This window comes from Equus quagga, chromosome 9 (assembly GCF_021613505.1).
Source record: "Equus quagga isolate Etosha38 chromosome 9, UCLA_HA_Equagga_1.0, whole genome shotgun sequence".
In the NCBI taxonomy this organism is placed as follows: Eukaryota; Metazoa; Chordata; class Mammalia; order Perissodactyla; family Equidae; genus Equus; species Equus quagga.
In genome coordinates, this window is record NC_060275.1 from 93,786,401 (window position 1) to 93,804,638 (window position 18,238).

Genomic DNA, 18,238 nt, shown 5'->3' on the forward strand with positions numbered 1-18,238 from the left:
GCTGGGTCTGCCAGAGCCCCCAGCAAAGGGTTTCTGGGGTCTCAGTGGCACAGGTGAGCCCAGCTAGCCCAACCACCAACAGTCACAGGGGCGAGACAGTGCTGCTGGCTCCGAGAATATGGGCATGCCTGGAAAATAAAGCCCGGGCTCCTCCTTCTGATGGGGGGTAGCAACCACATCCTCCTTCATTTCTCAACAAATGATGAGGCTGCTCTGGGGATCAGGGCACGGGGCTCCTGACACAGAACCCAAAGCAAAGCAAAAGGCATTTTAAAGCTTTCCAATGTAAAGGATTCTCCTCGAATTCTTGTTTGTTCTACCAGTTTATGATCTACTAGTTTTGGGGCAACCTCTGCTGCAGTATTTTAGGATACCCAGATACTTTGGGGGCTCTTACCATACCTGTACAGCATACAGAAGATGCATTCTGTAAACCGATATGACCTCCTGGTGTTGCTTCTTGCATTCCTAGGAAGAGACAGTCTGACATTGTTAAAGAGCTTAGGAGACCTTTAAAAAACAAAAACAAAACCTATAAGAAAGCTGTGGTCAAACACTACTCAAGTGATTCCCTCCACCTTATGCTAGCATATGAGGCTTTCAATATTGTAGGTTCACTGGGTTGTATGTTTCTGAACACAGTATTCTTAAGGAAAAAAAAATCTGCCCATTTCCTGTCTTGGTATGTCAACTCTAGAAGAAAATTCATGTAAAAAGTAGTTATTATAATCCCAAATTTGTTGCAAAAAAATATATGTACACATTCTTATACAAATACATGGAGACATTCACACAAAGTAAATAGTGCAAGGAAATATATCCAATGAAAAAAGTGATTGTCTCTGAGTGGTTGAATTACAGATAATTTTTATTTATAGGAAATTTTTCAGGGTTTTCTGTATTTTCCAACTTTTCTACAATCACCAAATATTTATGAATTTAATTAAAAGTATACTCTTGCAAAGAGAGTTATTGATCACCCACTATACAGACAGTGTTGTATAATCCCCAGGGAGTTCAATTATTCAGCTGTCAGTGTAGCAAGCAGCGAACACAATGCTGGCACCAATTTCAAATGGTTCCTCAGTACAGCTGTTGATGCTTCTATTTCTCCTTGTTGAACTATCATTCTAATTCTTCTCGGAGACTATGTCAAGATCTTAACTCGGCCCTGAACTCTTCCAAGAGGAGGACTTCCCTCCTACTTCATGAAGAAAATTGAGACTATCGTATACGGATCACTTCAAAAGCCCCTCAATACCCATTCTCACCTCCTTCCTCTCAGTATCACAATATGAGGTGTCTTTCCTATCAAGGACAACCTTTGCAACCTCAGTCCTTTGGAGTTCACACATTAGAAGGTGTGCTTGCTACTTCTCTCTGTGTTGCTGCCTCTCACCTTTTGGTTACCCTCACTCACTCATTTATCTTTATCTCCTGATTGCTGTCTTCCTTTCCGTCCCTGCTTCTGTCATCATTTGGTTGACTTCAATATCCAAGTAGATGAGCCACCTAACACCCTGGCCATTTGGTTCAACCTCAGCTTCAATGATTTGCTCCTCTTTCTAGCCACTCACTCTCATGGTCATTGCCCTGCCTCTGTCATTATTCTGAAATCTCAACTGAAGGGCTCCCAGCCTCTGCTATCCCACCGTCTCCTATCTTTCCAGCAAACCTGCTTTAGGCATCTGCCTCAGCTGTGATTCTTCAGTCCCATCAGATACTTAGCTACTTATTCACTTCTCTAGCAATCAGCCTACTGCAGTCCAGATTCCACCCTGCCATTCCACTGGGATTGTTCTCACCAAGGATACCAAGGGCCATCTAAATGCCACATCCCAGTCCGTGCTGCTTCCTACTCATCCCTTCGAGACTCAGCACAAGCATCACCTCCTGCAGGAAGCCTTTCAAGACTCACCCAGATTGGGTAATCACATTTCCCCTGTACACCCACAGCATGCTGGACATCTATCAACGGACACTTACCACACTGAGTAGCTGGTAAGCCATCATATTGAGCATAAATTCCATGAGGGCAAGGACTGTGTCTCATTCATTTTTATCCCATCAACACCTTGTATAGTACTGATACATAAGAGCTTATTAAATGCATGTTGAATAGCTGTAAGAATGACTATATAAACTATTGGCACTTTAAGTCGGTAATAACCATTTTTTCAGAAAAATGATCTGCATAACACAGTAAGGAGCATCTTCTCCTCCTGATTATTCCAACCGTGCTAGAGCTGGTAACACAGAGGAACTGGTATTGCTTTGTGGCCAGCAAGGCTAAGAACTGCAGAAACCTGCATTCACCAATATCAAGTCTGTACTGAAGAAATCAAAAGATCCAGGTCCTGTTTGTAAATGGAAGCTAGAGACAGTCCAGGACACATGGACCCTTGATTTCACATGGAAAATGTAACATCCCCTTGTCAACCAAAACCTTAACAGATATTGTGGTAGGCTAAGCAATGGCCCTCCAAAGATGTCCACATCCTATCCCCAGAGCCTGTGAATGTTACCTATACAGCAAAAGCGACCTTGCAGATGTGATGAAGTTAAGGATCTTAAGATGGAGAGAAAGATTATCCTGATAACATGAGTGGGCCATAAAGGCAACACAAGGGTCCTTATAAGAGGGAGGCAAGAAGGTCATAGGGGAGGAGGAGACAGAAGGACAGAACCAGAGGTCAGAGTATGTGTACTGAAGATGGAGGTAGGGGCCATGCGCCAAGGAATTTAGGGGCCTCCAAAAGCTAGCCAAGGCAAGGGAATGGATTCTCCCCTAGGGCGTCAAGAGGGAACCAGCCCTGCTGACACCTTGACCTTAGTCTAGTGAAACTGACTTTAGATTTATGATCTCCAGAACTGTGGATGATAAATTTTTGTTGTTTTAAACCAAGTTTGTGTTGATCTGTTACAATAGCCAAAGGAAACTCATACAGATATGAGCGGACTTATCTGGGTGAAATAAGGAGAAGGCAGCTTCAGATATGTCAATACGCAACTACCAGCGATCCTGGTGCCTAATAAGAAAAAGCTCTTGCCACTGCCAGAGACGGTAATGACTATCGCAAAAAAAATGGAGAAGGGGTGAAAAGTCAGAGTGGATGAGTGAACAAGAAGCTCACTCCCCTGTCCTGCCAATTCCTCCTTTCTCAGAGATACACCTGACTGACTTCATTGCAGATAACCACTGGAAATTCCACCAGTTCCTTCCTTTGCTCTCACCAAGGAAGTATGCAGTCAGTTGCTCACTGAAGTACAACACTCCTTTCGGCTGGGAATCTTTTTGTTCACTCCAACCTGCCTAACAGCTGAGTTCGTACGTGACCTGCCTCCCCCTCCATCCCCAACCAGGCCCGGGAAACAAACAAGCCCACTCACAGCCAGCTGGTTCTGGAGCTGTTTGACCTGCTGCTGCAGAGCGTCCAGCTGCTGACTCTGCCTCTTGGAGGAGCTCGCTGAGTAGGAGAGCTGCGAGAGGCTGTTCAGGGCCTCCTTCAACTTGGCGACTTCCTTCGACATCTCATTTATCTAGTGAGAAAGGAAAACTGTATCAATAGTCAACAACGTGCCTGCAGAAGCAAAATTTCAGATATTTCCAAGCCTCGACTATAGCTTTTATTAGCCTCTGGGACTTGAGACTTTGGAATAATTCCTTTATTTTTTAAAGAAAACTCATAAAGTGAAACAGATAACAATAACAACATGAGGCAAACCAACAAAGCCGTTGAAGGCCATCACATTCAAACAAGGGCCCTGGATTAAATATTGTGTTTCGGTGCATGACGATAACAGAAGATAGGACGGTGACTTCCTTCTTTTACCTTTAAGAGGAGTACTGTTGAAAAAATAAATCAGAAGCAGGGTTTCAGGTGTCTTTATTTGGAGACCGCTTTGTTTTGTTCAACATTGCTGACATGAGCAATCAGGAATAAGTTCTAGAACCCCTGATACCCCGGACATCTTACTTTAAAGTGAATGTAACTCGCCCTCCACCTCCCAACTCCCGGCCCCCATGGCTTGGAAGCTCTTTCTGAAACACTCACTACACAATAATAGAAGAGAAATAGTGCTCTAATGAACGCCATTCAGAGCATCTGTCTCAGGGCACTAGGGGTGTAGAGCAGATTCAGGCGTGGAACCATCCTCCACTTCTCTCTCTGCTTTCCTCCTTCCTCTAAAGCAATTCCAGCACCATCTCTAATTGCCTGCCCCCCACATTCCTCCCTTCCTCTCCTATTCCTCTCAGAAGGGGAGGGCCCAGGAAGACAGCTTCTGTACTGACTCAAGGGAAAGCCCATGGAGCTTCGGGAAGCAGGATCAAGTCTGGGAGTATTTGGGTTTCTGTATGATGGAGGAATCTGTCTGGATTCCAAAAGAGTTGAAGTTCAAGATGGGTCACAAATGCTTTTCAGTTTGTGGGTTCACTTCTGATCCCTGACATTTGGCAGAGCTTCTGTAAAATCATTTTTAAAGGGAAAACATGCATCACATATGTGAAAACGCTTTAGTCTAAGGGAAGTGGTAGAAGATCAGTGTTTTTAAAAAATAAATGTCCAACATACTATTCTTAATGTGGCTTTGGGGACAGATAGAGACATGTGCGGAGCTCCTGAGCGTTCACAACAGGTTACTGCTGACAAATGCTAAAAATGTTAACTATAGTAAAAGGCTGAAGGCCCCAGGGCTTACTAGCAAGAACCCAACAGCAATAGAATCTCACCGACCTTCTTATCTTTATCCTCCTCCAGTTTTGAAGAGCTCTCAGAATATCTCTTCATTTCTGCAAGCTCTTCCTGGGCATGCTGGAATTTTTGCAGAAGTTCATTTACTTCCTGCTCTTTGGATTTCAAGACAGTCTGAATATTTTCCTTTTCCCTTTTCATTTGTGAGACCTCACTTCTAACCTGGGTAACCTCTGAATGGGCCTTCTCTTTCTCCTTTACTGAATCCTTTAATTTCGATGCCAACACACTCATTTCACTTTCTAAAGACGACTGGAGCTTTTCATAGGCAGACCTGGGCACCATGGCATCCGTCATCACAGCCTTCTCGTCTAGGAGCTGTTTCTCCAGTTTTGCCACCTCCGCTTCCTTGCTGGCAAGGTGCTCTTTAAGACCGCTTATTTTTTCCTCCATCTCTTTTGCAGTAGTCCGCAGCGTGGTGATCACTTGCAAATGTTCTGTGATGGAGACAGAGTTCTCTTTTTGCGCATCGACCAGCTGTTTGAGCTGGGTCAACTCATTTAACACTTTTGAATACTGAGACTTCATTTCGGACAGTGCCTCTTCCGCCTTAGCCCTGGATACGGTCGTCACTTGCATCAGTTTCTCGTGCTCCGCTTTATGGATATATTCAGCTGTTATGTCTTCTAGAGATTTCCTCTTCCTGTAATCCTCCAGCTCGGCCTGGGCTTCTTTGTACAGCTGTGACAGCTCACTCACCTGTTTGTTGAGTTCATCTATCATCCTGTTCATGGCCTCCTTCATGTCCCCAGCCTCATCACTGGCTTCCTGTGTCATCTGACTTTTCAGTGTATCTTTTAATTTCATGATTTCTTCTTGGGCCTCTTGGTATTTCTCAAACAAAAATGCTTTCTCTTTATTCATATTCTCAATAACAGAGCAATATGAACTTTTCATTTCTTCGAACTCTTCCACAGGCTGCTGAACCACTACACCTTTCTCCCTCTCTACGAGTTTCTCCTCTAACTCTCTCACTTTCTCTTTATTTCTTTCACTTTCTTCTAACGCCTTCTGGAGATCCTGCTTTAGCACCTCTATCTCCTCCTCGGTGATGCTGAGCTCACGGAGATGCGAGTAACTATCCGCGCTCTCAGGTGAGACGAGGCCCAGTTTCATCTGCTTCTGCACACGAAGGACTTCTTTCATAGCCTCCTCGTACTTGCTCTGAGTTTCTTTAAGTTTCTGGCTGAGGTCGGAGCCGTTCTCTGAAATCTCTGCATTATTCAAGCGCATCAGTTCTGTCCTTCTGGACTGGAGCTCGGCCTGCAGCTGTTTCCTCTCGGCTTCAGAGCTCTCCAACCTCTTCTGCAAGTCTTGCAAAATCTCTTGTAGTTGCTGAATCCTGGCATCGCTGTCAACAGTGGATTTACTCGAGGAATGTGCTAAGACAGATGGAGAGGAGTTGGAGTCTGGGGGAGAGCTTTCATTAGCTTTGCCCAGGGCTGGGGCCAAGTCAGTTTGAGTGGAATGGTAAGAGTCAAAACTGAGGTCTGCTTCTGCCTCCTTGGGAATTTTGGCCTGGGAAAAAGGCAAGAAGGAAATGGCAGCAAAGGTGTGGTTAGGTGAGCAAGAATGAGAGGACAATCCAGAACTTACACAGGGGAGAGCAGCATGAGCATCCTGCTTGGGTCCTCTCGACCCATAAAAAATACGATCTGGGACATGAGAGTCGGATTAATGACTCTAAGCTTATTCTGTGCTCTGTTAAGACAGATTATTGGTGCCACTTTAAAAACACTGGAAGTGTTTTGGCTGTAAAGCCTCTGACTCAAATTTTTCTTTGTTTCTCATATTATTCCAGTCGCCAGGAGGGTTAAAGGACTTAGTGTAGCTATTTCTTCTCAAGTTCTTAAATCTGCTAAGTGATCCACTAAATGAACGGCTAATCATATATATAATTTTTCATATTATAAATATCATACTATGTATAGAATTACATATAATTTAGCAATTTACAGAAATAGAGTTAACAAATAACTCAAGAAGCAAATAATTTGGAACTATAAGATGATTAAGGCTAACTATTAAAAAAGAAGAAGAAACTTAATGTAGATGTTTAAAACAAAATATCATCTGACTAACCCTGAAAAACCCAATAGCTTGACCCTACACAATAGTCGGTGGTAGCAATCTGTTTACCTACCTGTAATTTATCTTGTAATTCCTTATTGTGTAAGGTAAGAGAGGCAACTTTTGCTTGCAAAAGGACAAGAAGATCTTGTTGGTCAGCTTCAGAACTTATATCCAATAAGCTATCAGCACCTGGAAAAGAGAAAAGCAATTTAAAATAATATTTAAAAAATTAAATGGTTATTTCTCTGACCTCTAACAGACTCACTTTCTACCCAATCAAGTTCTTCTTCCTCATCCTATGAACCGCCCCCTGCCCACCAGCAGGATAGAGGAACAATTCTTAGGTACCAAAGTTTCCTTACTGGGGTGTTCCTAGCACAGTACTAGATGCCTGGCTGCATACATGCTGATCTGAAAACTGATGGATTTGGTCATACATTTTCCATTCACTGGATTAAGTGTTATACCTTGGTTGTTTATTGTTCCTCCCACACCTAACAAGTTCCATTTCTGTGAATCCTTTTAGAAATAGCTCTGGAATCTGGTTCACTTTTTATCCCCACCACCATTACTCTAGTTCAAACTTTATCACCAAACTTGGAAACTCTGCCAACAGCTTCCTACCAAATCTCTCTCTCCTCTTCCTAGTAAAAATGTAGCCTGCACAACACTGTTTGACTAATCTTCCTAAAACACACTGTGGGAGGGTCATTTCTTTGGTTCAAGTGCTTTAATTGCTCTTTCTCCAAAAATAATTTCCAAATTCCTTTATCTGGATTAAAGCCTCTGAGATTTGGCCTCAATCTACTCTGTCAGGTTTATGACTCATGACTTCTTTCTCTAGATTTTCATTTTCCTCAGATTCAAGGTTTCCATCATACCTTCTATATTCTCAACACGGCTGACTCTTGCATTATTTATCCATACGACTGCCCTTGCAGCCTATCTCTGGCCAGATGACTTAGGCATCCTTCAAGACTTATGTCAGGCTGTGCCTCCTCCTTAAAAGCATTCACTGACCACCCTAGCATGAAATGGTTTTCTCTTCTCTGAATCCCACAGCAAACACGGTTGCTAAACCACCACTTTTTGACATCCTACTGGTTACCAAGCTGAATTAGCCCCTAAAGCAATGCTACTCAAAGTGCTCACTGAGGCACGACAGGAGCTTGCTCCAGAATTTTATTCAATGTTCCGCTTCCTTCATCCAAAAAGTCTTCCTATGAAAAACAAAAGGTCAGCTGGACAAAACAGTGCGCTTAGTGATGTAGCTGGATGACTCTCTGGTGCAAACTCCTTATTTACTGTAGACTGGCAACAGTTTACAGACCATACTCTGAATAGCACAGATCTAATGTTTTTACTGTTACGTTTTTTATTTTGTCACAGCCATTTAACGCAAAGATGAAAACATTAATCTGAACTTGGAATGATGCAAAATGACATTTCTTCATAGAAAAGCTTACTTCTGACGTCTGGTGCCTAGCCACAGCTTCATGAGTCCCCTGATAGGAAGGCTGGTGAGTTCGGAATGAACCGGGGGTTGGGGGGCGTGACTATAATTCTAAGCCATAGGAATTATTTCTAAGACACAGTGGATGGTTTTTAAAGTATCCAATCTAACAATTGTTCAGTTATGTTAACACTGCTCTCCGCCAGGAATTAGAAAATTTAATATTTCTAAATTCTGTAAGTTGAAAGCTCGAAACACATATGAAATGCATAACAGACTAAGAAACTGGATGCTGGAACAAAAAGGGGCCTTTGAAATAATCTACCCTACATTATAAATTGATTCTGAAGGTACCGTACTACATTCTTAGAGGGTAAGCCACAGGATAGACTCATCAGACAAGGAATTAAACCCTGTTTTGATGAAGACAATGTGACGTGTATGATTTCATCAACGCTCTATCTTTGCAGGTGTCTACTTAAAATCCAAAGTAGAAATGTTACATTGTGGCAGCCCTTGAGATCCTCAGTTGACTCTCCCATCAGGAAATAACCTGCAGCTCAGCTGAAAGGAGTGCTGCCTGCTGACAGCCTGCAGCCGGCGGAGCTCATCCCCAGATAATGTTTTCAAATGTGTAAAACAGAATGCACAGGCTACAGTAATTTAAGAGCTTATTTTGTAATATACCAAATAACAAGATCCGGCAGCAGGTCTAATAACTGCCATAATTTTTAGTAGAAATACTGTAAATGACATTTCAAGATATCTGCAGTAACATTAAGGTGACCTGACATTCTCCGTGAATTCTCTTGGTGTCAAAGTCACTGGTCTGCTAATACTACCGGGGGTTATTGCCTGTATTCATAACTGAAGGAAGTGCTAACATTTGGTTAGGGACAAATGAACACAGAGATACATTATTTCACACCCCAGCTCGGAGACTCCTGAAAATCCTGGGGAAGCTTCCGTGAAGCACAGAGAGCTTCAGCCTGTGCAGTATCAGCAGGCCTGGGGTGACACGCCAGGGTTCTTGACCTCCCTACACAGAGGAGCCCCCCTTGGCCTTTGCTGTCATTAAATGGACATGTAATAGAGACCGGTCAAAGGAACAAAAACAGATGCTCCTTCATCTTACCTGTAGTGCTGTCACTTAGTCTGTCTTTGTTTTCCCGTATAGAACTGATCTCAGCCTGCTGGGACACAAAAATGACTGAAAAGAATGTTCCTCAAGGTAACATTCCACAAAAGAATCAAGCAAATTTTCCTCCTTGAGTTTACATAGAACAGAGTTGGTGTTATCCTACTAGAAAAAGAGCTAGAAAATCTCAAGGAAAGAAGATGATACTTGGGGCTGGCCCCATGGCCAAGTCGTTAAAGTTCCAAGTGCTCCGCTTTGGCGGCCTGGGTTTGCAGGTTTGGATCCTGGGTGTGGACCTACTCCGCTCGCTGGCCATGCTGTGGAGGCATCCCACATACAAAAAATAGAGCACAGATGTTAGCGCAGGCTAATCTTCCTCAAGGAAAAACAGAGGAAGATTGGCAACAGATGTTAGCGCAGGGCAAATCTTCCTTGCCAAAAAAAAAAAAAAAAATTAAAATATAAGTAAATTAAAATGACAATTATTTACTAAAATATAATTTCTAAAACATTAGATGCTCCAGAGGGTACATTATCAAAATATTTTTCAGAAATTTTATCTAGTAAGTACAATACAAATATTGTTTAAGATTATAATAATTTTATGTAATAGCTACCTTAGAGGGCTATGTCGTAAAACTTGAGATGGTAAATACTACTTTCATAATTAAGTCCAAAGAAATTTTATCTATCTGGGTAATACATTGATTAAAATACATTAAAAGTACTTTCTAGCTTTATCATTTTATAAATTATCTGCTATTATCATGTTGTTATTAATATTTCTAAGAGAAATGGTAGTAAATGAGAACTGCCAGGGAAAAGTAATTTTATAAGGGAATAAAAATTTTTTATAATCTTGGATTGACAATTGATCCTCTCAAGATTTCCTCTAAACCTTTGTCCCTGAATATCTGTTAATATATTGCAAAAATTCTTATAACTTCAAAGCCAGACTCTCATTTCAAAACAAAATACACTGCCTTGCCAGAAATTACTATGTTTCATCTAGGTGAGCCACAGACCACGATAAGAGAGAATTTTTCAGCAAAGGAACTTTCGTAAAGGCCCACATGCTAAAAATAAAGTGGCTTACTTTTGGCAAGTGCTTATCTTTATGAAAAGCTTTTTTTCCACTTAAAAAATATATACTTATTTTTATTTTTTCAATTATATTAAGGTACAATGCATCCATTTAAAGTTTACAATTTGAGGAGTTTTGACAGATATAGACCCATGGAACCACCCAGCTATACAAGCATCATCAAGATACAGAATATTTCTATCACCTCGAACAGTTTCCTCAGGCGTCATCAGAGCCAGTCTTGCCCACCCCATTCTCAGGCAACCGCTACTCTCCTTTTGGCATGTTCAAGACCTTCTATAAATGGAATGTCATAGGATATTAATTTCTTTGTGTCTGGCTTCTTTGACTCAGCATGATGATTTTCAGACCCATCTATGATGCTGCTTATACAGAACTTCCTTCTTTTTTATGGCTGAGTAATATTCCATTGTATGGATATATCTCATTATCTTTATCCATTCACTTGTTGATGGACATGTGGATTGTTTCCAGTTTGGGGATATTGTAAATAAAGCTGCTATAAATATTTCTGTGTAAGTTTTTTTGAGACATATGTTTTAATTTCTCTTGGGTAAACACCTATGAGCGGATATCTAGATCATAAGTTAGGTGTATGTTTAACAAACTATCAAACGGTTTTCCACAGTAGTTGTGCCATTTTACATTCCTAGTAACAGAATATCAGAGTTCTAGTTCCTCCACATCCTCACAGACAATTGGTATTTTGAATCTTTTGAAACCTTAGCCATTCCAAATGGTGTCACTTTTTATCTTTTAACGTTTTTATTTTTGTTTCTTAAGAAATGAAAATCTTTTTTTTTTTTTTTTTTGAGGAAGATTAGCTCTGAGCTAACTGCTGCCAATCCTCCTCTTTTTGCTGAGGAAGCCTGGCCCTGAGCTAACATCCATGTGCCCATCTTCCTCTACTTTATATGGGGGATGACTACCACAGCATGGCTTGCCAAGTGGTGCCATGTCCGCACCCGGAATCCGAACCAGCAAACCCTGGGCCACCGAAGCAGAACGTGTGCACTTAACCACTTTGCCACCAGGCCGGCCCCTGAAAGCCTCTTTATAATCTATTTCTGAAAATCATAATTTCTGATATTATTCTTAGAAGATTTTAGGGTACTAACTCTAAGAACATAACTTCCTTCCCCTGCCTTGCCTTGAATAGATATTCATCCTAAGAGTTGACTAATAAAATCTGGTGAAAGTGAGAGAAACGATAGGTTGATAGAATCTTCGCAGATCAATGTGCATCCAAGTTAAAAGAAAATTTGTCTTTAGTAATTCTTATATGGGGGAAATAAATATATAATATACCACTGGAATTTCATTTTAATAATTATAAATTTTACTTTCTTTCCAAATATAATTTCCTAGTGATTGTTAGGTAAACAGATATTGAATTGAAATATGCCCCTATTCCTTAAAATACTTTCCAACCACAAATCTACAGAATCAGGCGGAATAAGACCTAATGGATTTTCTAAAATTTCTAAAATAAATACATATTACCTTTATAATCAGGAAAAACTTTAATTAAAAAAATACAATTACTTCTCAGTAAAACATCAGAGAATAACAAAAATTTCTTTCTTTTTAAATGAAGGAAATGAATTATTACTTAATGAATATAGTTTATTCATCCTACCGTTTTTCATTTTTTAAATTTTTTTGTGAGGAAGATTCACCCTGAGCTAACATCTGTTGCCAATCCTCCTCTTTTTTTTTGCTTGAGGAAGATTAGTCCTGAGCTAACAGCCGTGCCATTCTTCCTCTACTTCATATGTGGGGTGCCTCCACAGCACGGCCAGTGAGTGAAGTAGGCCTGCACCCAGGATCCAAAACTGAAAACCCCAGCTGGCGAAACAGAGTGTGCACAGCCTTAACCGCTCAGCTACGGGGCCAGCCCCTCCTCCTACTCTTCTTTGTATGGAGTCCATGCCAGGAAAAATAATCAAGAGGTGCTTCATGATGAGAAGGTTGTGAACCTATCACTGAGAAGTATATTCTGTTTCACCCAGTGTTATAGCACTTAAATCAAGTCTATTATGTATCATAAAATTCAATAGCAAAATTGAACACAAAAGGAAATACCTTGAAGGGTGCTTCTGCAAAAAATATTGATTCCTTTCCCGAAAGTGGTGTTGAAGTTATTGATCTTGGGGAAGACATATCACTCAACTAAAAAAACAAAATGAAAACCAGTGATAAAGAATGTTTCCTCAAAGTCTTTTCTTCTCCAGTGCTGAAGAATTAACCTATCTATCTAACCAATGCAAATTAAGTCAAGGGTAATCTATTTTCAAAGTAATTCAGCTACCTCAAATACTTTTTCCAAGTTTGCAGACTATAACTGAGTAACTTCACTCCTATATTTACTAGAATCAATTTCATAAATCCATGAAACGTTTATTGTAGGTTACAAATATTCTTAATGAATATGCTAACATATTTAAAATTACTCATCAGATGAGATATTCCTGTTAACTTTTTGAATATGGATTATTCTTTTTATGGCCTATGATTCTTTTAATAACAAGCCCCAGCCTGTTTTTATTGCCATTTCATAGATATCCATGCTTCCTCCACTATGCTGTAGTCACTGTAAGTTCAGATATGAAAGCTGCTTTTAATATTAGCCAAACTTAAATGTAATTAGAAAGGCAAATATATTTTAACAATGTTTTTAAAAACCAAGTAAACTTCATTTTCAACCAACTGCCTCACCAGCTATCCATTCTCCCCTGCTTTACGAGAACTGTTAATATGAAGAACTAAAAATAGATTGAGCTTATTATCTTAAGGAAAAAGCATCTGTCATAAGATTTTGAGACATTTTTCTTTGAGGCTTTCTAAAAAGATACTGTTCCATTCTTCAGTTTTGAAATAAATAAGAACCAACATTATTTCCACACTAATAATCAAAATCCTTCATACCACAAATTGAAATTTAAAACCACTGAAGACAATTGTAAATCTGCATTTAAGGGTCAGTTCTAAACCATTTCTTTTTGGCCTAAACACAAAAAGACAAAATTATGGCTTGGTTGTTGTATGCTTGCTCATTGTTGGTTTGCTCATTTTTACCTGGGTAGGACTGACAGGAGGTGGTGGAGCTTTGCGTTTTTTTGGAGTTCCACTTCTTTCTGAGCTTATTTTAGAGACTTGATCATGCTGAAAGTTATCACAGTCCAAAGAATGGAGGTGGGTTAGTTAGGTTAGTAAAGTCTGGGCAAACAGCTTCACCAAACAATGAGAAAAACCTCAACAGTTCATGCGTTTCTTACTTTATCCAGATCTGAAATCTGCTACCAACATAAAAATAAGTAATATGCATGCTCCAAGTTTTCTTCCAGCAGCCCATGCTTTAATAGCAAGAAAATAAAAAACACAAGACAAAACCAAATTAAGTTGGTGTGGAGAACTGGGAAAGTAGAGGATGAGGAGTTGTGTACCACAATTTAGAACTCAGAATACATTCATAGTCTAGCTTTCATCTTAATGCAAAGCAGTGATATTTCCCCCATCTTGGCATTACTTCCATTCCTTTTCTTAAAGAGTGTAAGTATGCGGGGGAGGGGGGAATGTCATCTCTGACAAATAAGTAACCCAGTTAGTACATAATAAATTCAGTATTGAGTATTTGCTGTGTATAACTTTTTCAAGAACCTTGATGTATAAACAAATAAAACAGCCAAACATACATCTTGTTAATAAAGTAAACAATAGCGACTATGTTTTTAGAAAAAACTCCAAAATAACAGGGCAAACTTCTCAATTTCTATCTGTGTAACACTAATGACATTTTAGAAAAGCCCCAATCAAAATAAAAAGAAAAGCTAAATCTCTTATTTTCATTAAATATGTAACATTGCCATGGATGTAGTTCTCCAATCCATGAGCTATTACATGCACTTGAAATATTACAAGTATTTAAAAGACTGTTATTCATTCTCAGAGTTTAAACCACAAACATTTTCACACCAATTGGAAATATTAGTACACTTCAGAAAAAGATGAATCTATAAGTAGCAAGTTTAAAGTTACATGCTTTAGAAAAAGGGTAAACCATTTAGTAAATATTTACCACTTTATAACAAGGAATCATTTATTCTAAAGATATTTCACTCAAGTGTTTTCAACATAGTCTTTGTCACTTTTCTAGTGGACCACAGAGTGGTTTAATCAGAACATTTTCAAATTCCCACAAGGAGAGATGAAAAAAAATCACCTCCCCCAAAGATAAATACCTGCTTTGGTTTTGTTGGTGTCTTTAAATCTATAGAAGGAAAAGTGAAAAAAAGAAAACTATAAGAATCATAATGACTCATATCCACTTTGGGTGGCAGGATTCACTCACACTCACTCACACACACACTCACCCACCCACCCCATACACAACATTTAACACTTCATTTTTCTTCAAGAATATGTTTAAAAGAATAATAAAACATATCATACTGTACAAATTCCTTTATCCTTTAGGGAAAATGGAGGGGATGAACTTAAAACAACACTGGTTATTTTCTTTCACATACCAGCATCCTGAGAGATTTTTGATAACAGAAGGCTTTGAATTCCTGCCTTTTCTGAGAGTTTGGAATAATGTAAGGCATTGTGTCCAAGAGAATCTGCAAGATTTAGGTCTGCACCCTTTTTAATTAAGGCTTCCACGATGTTAGAGCTGCCGATCTCACAAGCCAGCATGAGAGCAGTTCTAGAGAAAAAAAGAGGCACTAAATTAGTACTAACAAATGTGAAAACTCTTTCCTGGGAAATCATTTCATCTTACAAACAGGGACAAGAAGATTAAGTGCCTTTAAACCTGTACTATACTTAATCTTCTAGGGAATTCAAAATGGAATGCTATCAAGGTGAAATTAAGTAGTTTCTTTAAAAACTTCAGATTAAATCAAAACATTAAACCATATTAGGTCCAATAACACAGACATAATCTTCTGAATATGATGGAATTTAATATTGGCACAAATCTTGTCTTCTCACCTCAAGCATTTGAAAGTACCCATACATTTTATTAGGACTACTTTTAAAAAGCAACCGATATGTTTACTTTTATTCAATTTTGCATGAAAAGTCATAGGAAATGGCCCATTCACTTTAGTATTTAATAATCTCATAACTGATTCAATGATGTTCTCAGAGGTCTGGGGAAAAAATTTTAAGTGGAAACAGATCCTTGATTATCAAAAAAGGCAGAAAATAAAAAAGTAAAGAAGTTAAAACCACTTTATAACAAATGATCTAAAATACAGCTGTGATATTTTGAAAGACTCTCCAGATGTGGGTATTACTGAAATCAGATGATTTCTAATTCTACGGTACCTTCCATTTTTGTCCCGGGAATTTACATCCGCTCCATGATCCAGGAGAAAGTGGCAGACCTCACTGTGGCCATTTTGTACTGCAAGAAGCAGTGGTATATTCCCATCCTAGGAGACAAATTCAGATTAAGACTTGAACTCAGACACCAAATGCCAGAATGGCAAAGGTCTTCGTTGTTTCTACATTCATTCCTGAATTGTCCTGCTGGTCTTATATTTGACTCACCATGAGAGGCTGTGCCCCAATAGGGCTGCCATTACATCTTAGCACAACTCTTTCTGTGGAATTCCACTGACTGTTAGCTTTTCCTCAGGAGCCTCAGCCATCGGGCTGCTTGCTCCCTTGGCTATCACTCAGTCTGGTGATGATGTGAGTGAGAGTGGAACACAAAGTATGTAAAGGCTCAAGGCATGTGTACCACATCTACTGAGGGATGGTTTTGGAGAAATGCAGGACTGGTTTCATACGGCATCGGTCATTCCCACTGTCCCCTAAGCAGCTTCTTCTGAGTGAACTACAGGTATCCCACCATGCCACTACTGTCTTCTCGGAAAGCATACCCTTTCATAATCTTACTAGGTATCAAAACAGAACACAAATTAGTTTGTCTTTTACTGACACATGACTAGATAAAGAGATCGATGGAAAGAATGATTTGTTTAATGTGTTACAATATGACAACTGGCAATTCCTTTGGAACAAAAGAATACTAGAGCCCCATCTCATATACCAACTACATAAGGTGGATTAAGAATCAAAATATTACAATATAAAACAAATGAAAAAATACTAGAGGAATACAGAGGTGACTATTTCCATAATCCTAGGGTGAAGGGGCCTAGCTCAAATGACACAAACCATAAAGAGAAGCTTTTATTCTGCTCTTTCCTTGAACAAACTCTACAAATGGGGTCAACAGTAATTTTTAAGGTAGATGTATTCAAAAGGCAAAGGAAAAAAGTAAGCCATTATTTTAATATACAATTGCTGCTTAAGGATTATTAAGGCTCCTCTTAAAGTAGAATTTCAGACATTAAAACCTTATCTCTGTAAAGTTATCCTTTTTGGTTATAAAGTGCTGACATTCAGGAAGTGTGAATTTATTTACAGATTCATATGCTCACTTCACAATATCTCCATCAGGTATAAGTGTATGCTTAGCAATTCCCACATTACAGCAAGAAATTTAACCCTGGAACTAGGAGGAACAAGCATGTAAATTTATACTCACAATAGCCCAGCAAGGTTAAAACAGGCTAGAAGCGGTCTTCAAAGCTGGGAAACCCTAACCAGGAGTACCCAAGGAGGTACACACAGTGCAGGATGAAAACAATAGAACTTCCACTTAGATTTTTTAGTTTAAAAAATCAAGAAATTAAGCCTAATTAATCTTTAAGTTGATGGTAGACTACATATATATCCTTAGATACAAATACACATATAAAGAATTTGCATGGGGCAAAATGTTTTATTAACAACTTAGGGACCAAAGATGGATAATACTTAATTCCATTTTGCAGAAGAGGATGTAGGTTGAAAAGCAATAGAATTGTGCCACATACTTAGGTCTCTAAAGTCTTAAGCACACAGTGCTCGAAAAACCAGTGTTCATCTCCACCTCTAGTGGCCACCTGGTACTTACCAAATCCTTGAGGTTTATGGGGCTTTTGTGCTCACAAAGAACCTGCACAGCTTGAAGGCAGCCCTGTGCCGCTGAGGGGAGGAAAATACAATACCACAGCTGATCACAAAGCTACTCTCACAACGGGGTCATCAAACACTTCCGGGATGGAAAATGTCGTGTTCTACCCAGTTTGCACGCATTCCCTCCAGTTGCATTGGAGAGAGATGCTGTCAGGAAGGTTAAGTAAGAGGTGTTTCAAATTACTGTTTAATTTTAGTGTTATTCGGCAACTGCCTGTTGCCTTTAGGCAAACGTTTGACCCCGCTTTTCATAGGACTTACCTTCTCCAAAACTAGCACTAAAAGAAATTTGTAAATCTAATCATCCCAGAGTTCAGTTGTCAACGTTTTATCACTTGAAGCTGTGTGACAGTTAGTAAGACAAAACGAGAAATAAAATTGATTGATGTTCTTTATGATCCTCAAGTCAAAAAATCTGTACCACACATTACTGGAAATCTACAAAGGTTTATGAATATCTCCTATATAAGAACCTTAAATTAATTAAAATATAATAGCCATGACAATTTTTACTACTTGTTTGGTGGGCAATCGATGAATTCTAGATGTATTCCTTGGAAAAACTCTAGACACTTTGCAAACTGAGTAAAATAAGAATGTGTAGGAATGATGACAGATAGTAGCAGCAGGAGTAATGTGGTAAGCTTAGCGGCTTGAATAAGGAAAATGAAAAGTTA

General features: G+C 39.4%; 1 protein-coding gene across 6 annotated transcripts in view; it reads right to left on the minus strand.

Annotated features, from left to right (window-relative positions):
- Positions 1 to 18,238, minus strand: part of RAI14 (retinoic acid induced 14) — a 138,290-nt gene that overhangs the window by 2,124 nt on the left and 117,928 nt on the right. For 3 of the 6 annotated variants that reach the window (XM_046671279.1, XM_046671275.1, XM_046671276.1), the window contains 11 exons: positions 17,500 to 17,570; positions 15,858 to 15,964; positions 15,053 to 15,231; positions 14,765 to 14,793; positions 13,602 to 13,688; positions 12,609 to 12,695; positions 9,416 to 9,473; positions 6,898 to 7,016; positions 4,737 to 6,272; positions 3,391 to 3,540; positions 403 to 468 (listed from right to left, as the gene is read on the minus strand). In XM_046671279.1, coding sequence (XP_046527235.1) covers positions 403 to 468; positions 3,391 to 3,540; positions 4,737 to 6,272; positions 6,898 to 7,016; positions 9,416 to 9,473; positions 12,609 to 12,695; positions 13,602 to 13,688; positions 14,765 to 14,793; positions 15,053 to 15,231; positions 15,858 to 15,964; positions 17,500 to 17,570 — 2,489 coding nt within the window. The remainder of the gene's footprint in view (positions 1 to 402; positions 469 to 3,390; positions 3,541 to 4,736; positions 6,273 to 6,897; positions 7,017 to 9,415; positions 9,474 to 12,608; positions 12,696 to 13,601; positions 13,689 to 14,764; positions 14,794 to 15,052; positions 15,232 to 15,857; positions 15,965 to 17,499; positions 17,571 to 18,238) is intronic. The other 3 variants (XM_046671274.1, XM_046671278.1, XM_046671280.1) reach the window with 3 other exon arrangements.